This window comes from Gobius niger (assembly GCF_951799975.1).
Source record: "Gobius niger genome assembly, chromosome: 20".
Taxonomy (NCBI): domain Eukaryota; kingdom Metazoa; phylum Chordata; class Actinopteri; order Gobiiformes; family Gobiidae; genus Gobius; species Gobius niger.
Genome location: NC_136871.1, coordinates 20,724,083 through 20,734,840, shown reverse-complemented (window position 1 = coordinate 20,734,840; position 10,758 = coordinate 20,724,083). Strand labels below are relative to the sequence as shown.

Sequence of the window (10,758 nt, the reverse complement as noted above, 5' to 3'; positions counted from 1 at the left end):
ATTTCATTCATGTTAAAGTATGTGGTGATCCAAATACTTTAACACAATTACAGAGCAGAAATGAGATTTATAGTCATAATGTAATAGGTACTGTAATAGGACTGGCATAAAACAAAGGTATGACATTTCTTACAAGAATTTGCCATGAAGATTTAACAAAATAAATTATTCTTAAGCTATAATTAAAGAAAACGAATTGAAGTGTGGTGTATATATATCAGTTCCACAACTTTTTACGTCGACATGTCACAACAGCTACAGATTTACACAAGAAGAGAAACAAAATGATTTCTTCAAGTTAAAGCCTCTTAACTAGAATGAAAATGTGCTGGGATCAAACTACTAGAAGTACAGTTGCTTCAAAAAGGCATTTTCTCACAATCTCCTGTGTGCTGTAAAGTGTCCCATGTTTCTTTAGTGTGTCCGTATTATGAGCGCGCTGGAACACATTTCGACTCCAGTGTGCTGTGATTTAAGGTCTATAAGCCCAGCTGCATACATCTTTATTTGTTTATAGTGTATTGACTGTTCTGTTAAGGTTCATGAACATTCAAACATGCCCCCCGCCTTCCTCTGAACTCTCTGGACTGTTTCTTCAGTAACAGTACATTGCAAGTATGCGCTATGTCTGCTCATGATATGGTTTTATTATGGTGAGAGTCTTAATGCAATTTCAGGCTAAATCAATGTTACTGTTTCTTTGCTGTTTTAATAGTAAGTCAGTGTCACTTTATTGGCATTTATTAATAAACAAATTAACTATATTTACTGCTTCACCCCAACCACTCATTCAACCATCTTTGTTCATGTTATGCTACAATTAACTTATCTACTTCCCATTCCATTTCAGGCAGAATTGGAACTTAATATCTGTATGTTGTTAAGTATGATACATGCATAGCCATGTGGATTATTTGTCTACCTTGTATTTCTCTGTGCCTGAAACAAATGTATAAATGAATGAAAGAAATGAGATATTGATACATTCAACTTATGGTGTAGCAGTCCTACACTTCGGTTCTAAACATGGGCAGGATTTTCATGTGTGTGTGTTAAATGGTCTGTGGCATTTATGACTGAGTGTCCCATGAGAACAAGGACGACCGGATTTAGTATCAAACCGAAGGCGGCGTGTTTTTCTAACCAGGAGTTCCCTTGCAGCTCACTCTATACTTTTAAGACCACAAAAATCTCAGGGATGTCGCCAAGTATTTAGTGAACGTGCCAGTATTTCAACACGCATGAGAGCTCCTCCTTCATAAACAGTCGCTCTCGTCTAAAGCACATGTGGATTCCATATTAAATAAACATGCTCCAGAGTTCTAACACTTCCAAAAGGGGAGGTTCGGAAGTCAGGAGAGGCAGAGAGATTGGGGCCTGTTGTCATACTTGTTTTATTTATTTATTTTCTTAAAGATTGGGGCATTGAAAACTGTCCAGCAAAAACTTTATTAGAGCAGGAGCTGTCTTTAGAAGACCAACATGAAGTGGGCAAATAGGGCAACATGCAGAGTTACAAAATGGGTTAGCTTGGCGACACTTTCTATCAGACAGTCAGCCCATTGAATGCACAGCATAAACTCTTTTTTTGAACGGTCACATCATGGAGGGGTCAGAGTTGTTTTGAGGACTCCAGTAAACATTTTATATACTGTTTTCAATGCTTTAAATGAAAAAATAAAGTCCTGTAAGACTGACAATGTCACAACACAACTCTGTACTTTTTCTTACTACTGAATGATGGCAACAGGGTCAATAACATTTTGTTTTAATGTGTGTCACTTACTTTGTATCAGTTCAGAAGCATCAGCATGAACTCGGCTACATTTGAGCAAATCTTGTGTTGACCGTTTTAAATGGCTTCAGTCTGAGTCAGTCTATTCTGAGTTTCTTTTGTGAAAATTAATATTCTGTTCTATATTATCCTTTATGCACAGAAAGAGGGAGGGAAATACAATTCCAAAGGAAAATGTATTTAAAGAATAAAAATTCCATAGGGGAAAAAGACAATCTATTCTACAATGAATTCATTCATGTCTGTAGAGAATGACCACACAACTCAGCAGATGTTCCTAATGCCTCAGGCCGCGGGGGTGGACAGACACCTTTTGTCACAGGCACATGCTGCTTAACCTTTGACTCCTCATTCAATCAGGACGGTCACGTGTTCTCGAGCTTCTTTGAGAAGTGAATTTATTTTAGGCAAAACTAAGCTGAATGTTTTAAATGTGTCCAGAAGAGGGCATCACTAAACTGATTAAGAGCTACGTTTGGTGACATCATTTTCTGCTTGAGGGCCTTTTTAATGTCAATGTAAAATCAGAAGGGACGTAGAACTGATAGGTCTTACTTTACATTTTGGGCATTAATAATGATGTTTTATTTTATTTTATTTACACTCAATAGCGTGTATTATTTGAAACTTTCAGCAACAACAACCAAATCATCGTAGCCTGTAGACACTAGTGAGGTGAAGTTCCTCTGCCACCTCTGCTGCTTTTCACTGCACAGTGTGGGAAGGAAAAACGCGAAGGCTGGAGCCGAAATAGTGCGTGTGTTTTTTTTAAAACTCATATTATATTAAAAAATATATAATTGATCAATGAATGTTTAAGCGTAATAGCCAATAATGTAATTTTGCACAAAGAGCACTAGATGGCAGTATCTACTATATATCTTCTGATATGGGCCACTTGAGAACTCCAAAAGTGTGGCTTTATCTCCGCTATCACTATTTGGAGGTCGTTGCAATAGTAATCCTGCTCGGATTACTTTGGGTGAAAGCTCCTGGTCTCAACCAAACACACGGTCTCCTGGAGTTTTCCTGAAATGTTGACATTTCAAATAGGATTTTGTGCTGTGATCAGATGTCAGAAAATAGAATTTTCCGGCAACAAGCGACTTTGAGATAAACACAGAGATGGTGATAACCCTTGGTCACAAATGAAGGTGGCACTTAGGGCCCTAGTTTTTGCCTTGAAATCAAGGTCTGGCCATCTCTCCTACTGAAAAGTTGGGGTTGCCCACAGAGTCCAGTTTGTCTGAATATGTACAATATGACGGATTCTGTGGAGGAATGGTCTCAAATTCATGTGTGCTTCTTCTACCTCATCAGCAGTGACAGAGTCTAAGCCGTTATCTTGACTGAAGGAGGGAACACCAAGTACAACAAAGGTGATACAGTAAACGTTCCTCCTTTTTAATATTTATGTTTGGAAATAATTTTGTTTATGTTGTATGTCATTTTGCATGAAGAGCACTAGATGGCAGTATCTACCACGCATCTGATATTGCCCAGTTTTTAACTCCAAAAGTGTGCCCGTGGTTTTATCAAGGCTATTACTATTTGGAGGTCACTCAACATTTCAATCTCACTTTAATAGGCTGCATACTATGCATTCACAATGAATGAATGTGGGTTTTGTTGATGACTGGTCTATAACCGGTCATCAACACTAAAGGCCCATCGTTACATGGTAGGTTTTTTGTTGTTGTTTTTTCATTGCATGCCCTCTTATTTTTAAAGCGCCATTATTTATCATTATACAATTATGTTTCATGTTGCATCAATGCATTACAAAACATTCTTAGTTGTGAAATTCTTTCACTGACAATGGCAAACAAACAAAAAAAATTCAATTTTGATTGTGATAAACTTAAACTTAAAATTAGTGTAATAAAAAAATATTCTTTCTATCATCTGATCACAGCACATAATCCTATTTGAAAACTCAAGAAGACGCTTGGGTTTGGTTGAGACCAGGAGCTTTCACCCAGAGTAATCGGAGCAGGATTACTCTTCTCCTCTTTACCAGGGGTGCCAATATTTATTGTGGGCTCTAATAAACAACTCCGTATTGGAGCAAGTGAAGGAATAGGAACGAATGGTCAATATGGATGAGTCTCTAAATGACCTTCTTTGTTGACTGAACGTGGCTGTTACAGTGCCTTAGATGTACCACGTGGCAAGCCTCTCTCCAAAGTACAAAGTCAACTGCCAAGCCCTGATAGAGTTTTAATGGACTTCAAATGGCTGCAGCAGCTTCATAAATCTGTGCACTTCTGCTCTCAGACCTATCAGCTGGGGCGTCCCGCAGCTTTCACTTCTGTCAGGTTTTTTTCTCCCCCCTTTTTGAGTCCTAATGATGTTCTCCTGCATAGACCCCATGTGTGTAAGGTAAGGTTAGATTGCAGCAGGCACTTCGACAGGCGCAGAGGCAGGAGCGGAGGAGAGATGAGTGGTGCAAGGTTTGGCAGCAGCATTGGGTGAAGGCGGGGGACACCTCCAGCTCCCTGACAGGTATAGGGGGGCCTGGATTGACTTCGTGCACTGGGCCCCTCCCCCACATTCCTCTTCTCTCCGTTCGCCTTGCCCACTGCCCCCGAGGGTTAAACATGAATAATGAATCCATGCCGCCTTATGGCAAGTGCTGAGCAGCCCCTTTCTATATGCCGCACTAAATACTGTCACAGCTCTATATGTCACACTCTGAGGAGGTGAGGTTGTATTTTATTTGCTGCAGCTCAAAGGGACTCAGTAATGCACTTGGATATTCACTGAGGTGAGGCTAGGAGAGTGTCACATATTTGCTTTTAGGTGGTGTTGAATATTGTGATTCCATAGTAACCCTGCTTGATGTCGCAGTTGTTATAGCACATTGATACATCCCATGTTGGTGATTATACCCCCGCTGGGCTATTTGAATTGCAGTAATTGTAATTTGATAAACAGTGGGGTGCTTGCATGCAATCTCCTCTTCCAGTCATGTTGTGAAATAAGAAGCCTTCCAGGTGATACATGTACAGTGTAGTTTGCCAGTGGGTGAAATCCCAGGGCAGGTCAGTGATCTTTTGATGTATCTTCTTTGCTCAACGGGTTGTCTCCAGGCGCTGCAGCTTCAGCCTCAATCCAAAAGGCATCCATCTACAGGAGATGTGATGACTCGTAATTGCTCAGAATGAGGAGATGGGGCAGTGGTTGGCTGTCAGTGTGTGCAGCAATTTACCAGTGAATTTCTTACGCCAAACGAGCTGCCGCCAAAGGATTCAGCCGTCAGGAAAAATCATATCATCAGATAAATCAGAGTATTGATAAAGTACACACCTGATGCAATGACGCCCAGATGGATTTGGAAATATTGAACAAAATGCTCAATCTTGAATGAAGGGATAGAATATACTGTGTTGTATTTGGTAAATTGATAAAAAATTTGCATTAGAAACATTATGGAAAATGAAACACATCACGACTTAAAGCTAACGGTAACATGTTAGAAAAGTGCTGATAATGAGTCGTTTTTCACAGTTGATTCTACTGAAGTATCTATATCACACACATCAGTGCTTTTCTTGTAAAGTACAATCATTGTTTTTATGACACAAGTGTGCACTTATGTCATGAAAATCGATTGAGTAGTGTGGGACATCTCACACCTGAGAGTGGCATCAATCCTCAGCATCACATGCACTGGAGGATAGAAGTAAGTCACAAAATGCAAGTCTCCTTGGCCCTGGGCACTCTTGTAAAAGAGATTTTTGATCTCAATGAGTTTTGGTTTTTTCCTGGTTGAATGAAGGTTTCAATGAAAAATAAAGTCAAGTCCAAGACAATTGGTCAAGTCAGTCCAGTCTTGCTTTAGCCGGCAAGTCACCTCAAGTTGCAAACGTCAGCGTTAAGCCAGCTAATTTTCACTGTTGGACTATTAATCCTTCTTTTCAAAATGTGTTTATAATCTACTTGAAAATTAAATCCAATCGAAAGCATTTTAAGGAAGGGCAGCCGGGAAAGATAAATGTAAAATTAGGTTTTTATTTTTGTTTGTTTCTGACCTTTTCTGTCAGTGGTTCCTCTGTAATGCCCCAGCCCCTGTATGCTCGGATTCGCCCCTGTTCAAAGATGCCGCACAGCTTTCAGTCCCGCTGTCACTGGGATCTGTGTGGCTGCGGAAAACAGCAACTAAATGCTGTAACTTTTGTGTGAACGCCTTGAAACACCGAACCGCCCCCAGAAGTCAATTAATCCAGATTGTTTCAAACGTTTTGCAATCCTTAATAAACGTCTATGAAGTCTATTATGAATCGTAATCTCTTCACACACTGTAGAACACTTTTAATGCTTCCAAAGAAACACACATTTCCTCCTGCCTTTTCGGGCTGTGTTGTTTTGAAACCGAAAAAGCATGTGGCTAATTACAGTAAACATAGATGCACTGGTTTTAGCAATATATCCTGTTGTCTTTCAACAGTTACACTCAAATCAATAATACATATAATGTCACTGCAAGTCATTGACAGTCATTGGCCTCTAGTCCAAGTGAAGTCCAAAGTCACAAGCCTCTAAAAGTCTAAGTCAGTGCCATGTCATTTGTCCGACGCCCCATTAGTCCGACTCTCAGAAGTCAGAAAATGTACCATTGAGCAGAGGTGCCATATTAGTCCAAAATCTCTCTAACCCAGTTGTGTTGTAGATTAGAGAGCCATATACAACCACTGGCCCTTAAGGTCAGTGGACTCCTGCCTAAACCTAATTTAATTTTTCAACCCCTACTCAATGGGACATTTTCAAACTAATGAGACGTCGGACTAATGGTGTGTCGGACCCCGTCTAGGTGAAGTCAAGTCTTTTTGGAGCTTTGGTCAAGTAAATCTCATGTCCCGAAAACTGTGACTGGAGTCCCGAGTAAGTCTCGCACCTCTGAGTAGTACGGTAATCTATCTTAAAGGGACTAGATGCAAGTTGGTATTTTTTATACTCACTACCGCCACCTCAGGTCTAACGCGTAACTGCAGGTTATATATTAAGCCCGTGCATGACGGCACTTGAATTAACAACCTTTTTGAGTGACAGTGCAGGATTTTAGAGGCAGTTGTGGTAAACAGGTCTGAGCTCATTCTACACATTAGGACATTGCTGGACCATGTAGGGGGATGAAAATACTTAATTTTAACTTTAAATCACAAAACGCTAGACAAACACTATTTTCATCAGTTGCTCATTTTATGTATAACAACAGTACAAAGTGAATCTTTCCCTTGCAAAATAGGAGTGTTTTGTATTTACAATATTTGTACAGTAATATATAGCAAGTAAAAAAAAATAATTACAGTTCATGTTCGACAGTATATTGCACAGCACATTTATAAATTAACATCTTCAAAACACACAAGACACAAATGTGTTCTTCCACAGGTCAACACTTAGCAGGAAACAACATAATTTCTCTTTTATTCATTTAATCTAATGAATCCAGGTCCATTTGGGAGCACATTGTCCCCATTGACACAGAAATGGTTCTGAACTTTGGCGACATATAAAAATGCATCATTGATGAAAAGAATCAAAACCCTGAATAAAACAAAATGAATTTATCTTAAGATATGGCAATAAATACAGCAGCCAGTGGACACAAAGCAGTCTGAGAATGTACATGGACAAATAAGTAAAAAGACAGTGACATGTTAATTGGTCCAAAATGCAATCTGACTTACAATACATAGTAAACTTCAATACTGCTACTTCAGCCAAATCCACAATAATAAAGCCACACCGTTTGGGCTATTAGGAGCACCCACTTAACAGTTTATGAAAGTGAGCCCGTTATAATAATCGTAATGATCAAATAATATTATTCTTGATCACTGGTATTGCCATAATGATTGATTAATGTCAACAAGGTTTATTTTTTTCTGTAATCTAGTGTCATTTTATTCCTAGAACTAAAATAGTAACCAGTGTATTCTTTGTGAATGTCCCAAGCTCAAACACCTGTATTTATAGTGGGTAATAGGTTGTAGTTTCACATTTATATCCAAATCACTGCACATTCGTAGATTAAGTAGGTGTTCCTAATGTCCCACAGCACGTTTAATTCAAGTATCACACTCAATGTAAACAATGACTGATGAGTAAAAGGGATGAGAGGGGTTGAGGTGGGGGCGAGTATGGGGGATATGTGGGGGGATCAGTGTTGCCCCCTTTGGGTTAATCTGACCCAGGATCAGGGCTCATAGGGTCCATTAATCACGCTTTCAGCCACAGTGCAATTTGTCCCACACTTATCTTTGAACAGCCGCTCAAATAGATCATGACTGTAAAAAAAATTACCTATCGCAAATGAGATCTGTCTGTTTCTGTACAATGGCATCTTTTATTAATAGCTTTTTCTGAGAGCGTTTAACATAAGTGAAACGTGACATTACATTTGGCAGCCGATGCCGAGGATTGGGCTCTAATACAGTATATTTCTTTATATATATCTTAATGGAAAGTCTCGCGTTATGAAAACAACAAGAATAAGTGGTTGCCCATGGCATTTTAAGTTAAAAGTCTTCCTGTGAATTTGCAATGTTGCATGTTATTTGGCCTTTTTGTGTTTACACCAATGCCTGGCACCAATACATATTAATAAAAATAATTTAAAAAAAAAACTGGTAGTGTGTTTTCTTAACTCTTCTGGCTAGTTGACACTCCATGATTTGAAATGAATAAAATATCTCTCGGAGGCAACAAGATAAAGGCGCAACAACATACACATTTCAGCTTTAAATGATTCCCAAATGGCGACATCGCACCATCTCGAGATATGTTAAAAAACAGTCTTTTACTTTTGACACATAAAATACACTGTCCACATGTGCCCACCATTTAATAAGCCCCTGGCCGCCTCAGTCTGCTCAGTGACTTTTCAAGTTTAACCATTCTTTATTAAGTGCTGTGGTCTTCGGAGATTCAGCCATGTCACGCTTGCACACATTAAGTAAAAACTACAAAGACGAGCATTACCCAGTGGAGAAGACACAGCACCAAACGCAGCAGCCGCGATGCCCCAAATCCTCTTTCTCTCTCCATCTCTATAGGAGCATTTCAGGAGTTGAATATTTGCCGGTTGGATTTTGTTCGAAAAAAAAAAAAGAAGAAGAAGGATGACACTGGACTGTAACGTGGAGCTTTGGGACTTCTTTACGTTCGATGTGTGCTGTGGTCTGTGAACATTTTTGTGAAGTGTGCGTTGTCCATTTACGCATCACGCCCTAGTCTATGCACCCAGTAATTTATGCGTGATTGTACAAAAGCATTCAAGGTGTGCGACTTAGGGTCAACCCAACCCATGTAGGATGGGTTGACCCTATTTCCACACACTCAGTAATCCCTTCAAAAATGAATACATGCTTTCTGAGTGAGATTTTTTGTCTTTTTTCATTCTTTTACAGTGATAAATCCTTTCCTCAGACAGTATCTTCATCCCAGAGCATAAACAGCATCATTTATGAATAACGTGACTTTGCGATAGACACAGACGGCATCTCGTCATAGAAGGGGGCGTGGCTTTCGCTGAGGGCGAAAATAGAATCTTCAGGGAAACACAATTTTTCACTCTTTTTTGCCATTTTCTGGTGGAATATCAACTTATTTATCACATACAAATAAAGTCAAGAGTAAATCGGGCCCATTTAGATATTTTCCCACAGAAGATTGTTTAGTAGAAGTGAAAAAAACAGCAGTTGTAGCCAGCACCAGCTAACCGTTAGCATTAGCCCGATGCTAACATGTAGCATCAAGTTAGCATTCTCCGTTATTCATGTATTTATGGGCTGTTGAACCACTTTGCTCCTCCCCATGTCTTTGTTTCTCTATTTAGTAGAAACTCTGTTCATAATTCAGCGTTTGTTAAAGTAGTTTTTGAATAATTAGAGAAAATATAAATTTGTTCAAAATTGTTTTTCCCCCTCAACTGTTTTCAAAAATGACCATATATGGGCGATTCCAGAGATGCCGTCCATATCTATATCCTAATCATGTCATTTCCCAAGGTCTTTGGAGTAACCAATTTGCTAATCGGATGACGATGACAGGCCACATGGACTTTTGTCACTTCTGTTATTGATTAAACGTAAGATATTTAAGATTTTGTAATTCAAAGCTTCACTTCTCCAGTAAAATCGATCTATGTCTAACCAAATTGTTCAGCCGGTTCCACTTTTTTCGAATTTTTTTGCATGAAATAGTTTTTGTCCAGCCCACCGCTCCAGCGTGCCATCACTGAAATTTGAGAAAAGTCAAACAACCGCAACAATGGGTTTCACCAGTGCACGTCAGTATTAGTGTATAAGTGTATGTGTGTTTAACTCCTGGCGTGGTGTACAGCGGTGTGTGCGGCTCAGCTCTCTGCAGACATGGCGGCGATGATCTGCTCCACTTTGTATGCCAGCTTCTGCTTCTGGGCCTGTTCGTCGTGCTCCAATGCCTCGGTGATCTATCACACACACATACACGATTACATTAATATGTTAAATGTGAGCCAGTGAAGAATGGCACGAGGCATGTGATTAGTCAGCTACGCATTCCAAGTGACAAATATGCACATTATCCATTAAGCAGCCATAACGGATCCTAAATACCAACACTGTGCAAATGTGCAAGCTCATTTACTGATTGCAACTGATTACATTATTGGAGGAAAGTTTATGTCTATTCCCCCAAATCAGCATGTTTTAAATGTCAGTGATACAATTACAGTTTGCTTTACTATTCATATTGAAGTGGCAAAAAATACATTTTATTTCATTGTGGAATAGTTCATATAAAAACCAGACTACATTGTGTCTGTGTGAGCTCTCAGTTGTCCAGACATGTTCCAAAGGTTTTCAAAGCGTATAACGTACTAACAAGGCTATTATTCCATTCCAAAGTTTCACTCACACTGTACCGGTAGACCTCATGAACCTGGTCCAGACTATATTGCATCATCTTTTTTTGCC

General features: G+C 39.4%; 1 protein-coding gene across 1 annotated transcript in view; it reads right to left on the bottom strand.

The window, feature by feature from the left end:
- Positions 1-9,864: 9,864 nt before the first annotated feature.
- LOC306979918 (plexin-A2-like) overlaps positions 9,865-10,758 on the bottom strand; it is an 86,688-nt gene continuing 85,794 nt past the window's right edge. Inside the window, exon 32 of the mRNA XM_079579072.1 lies at positions 9,865-10,253. Within this exon, the coding sequence (XP_079435198.1) occupies positions 10,158-10,253 (96 nt within the window). The 3' untranslated portion in view covers positions 9,865-10,157. The remainder of the gene's footprint in view (positions 10,254-10,758) is intronic.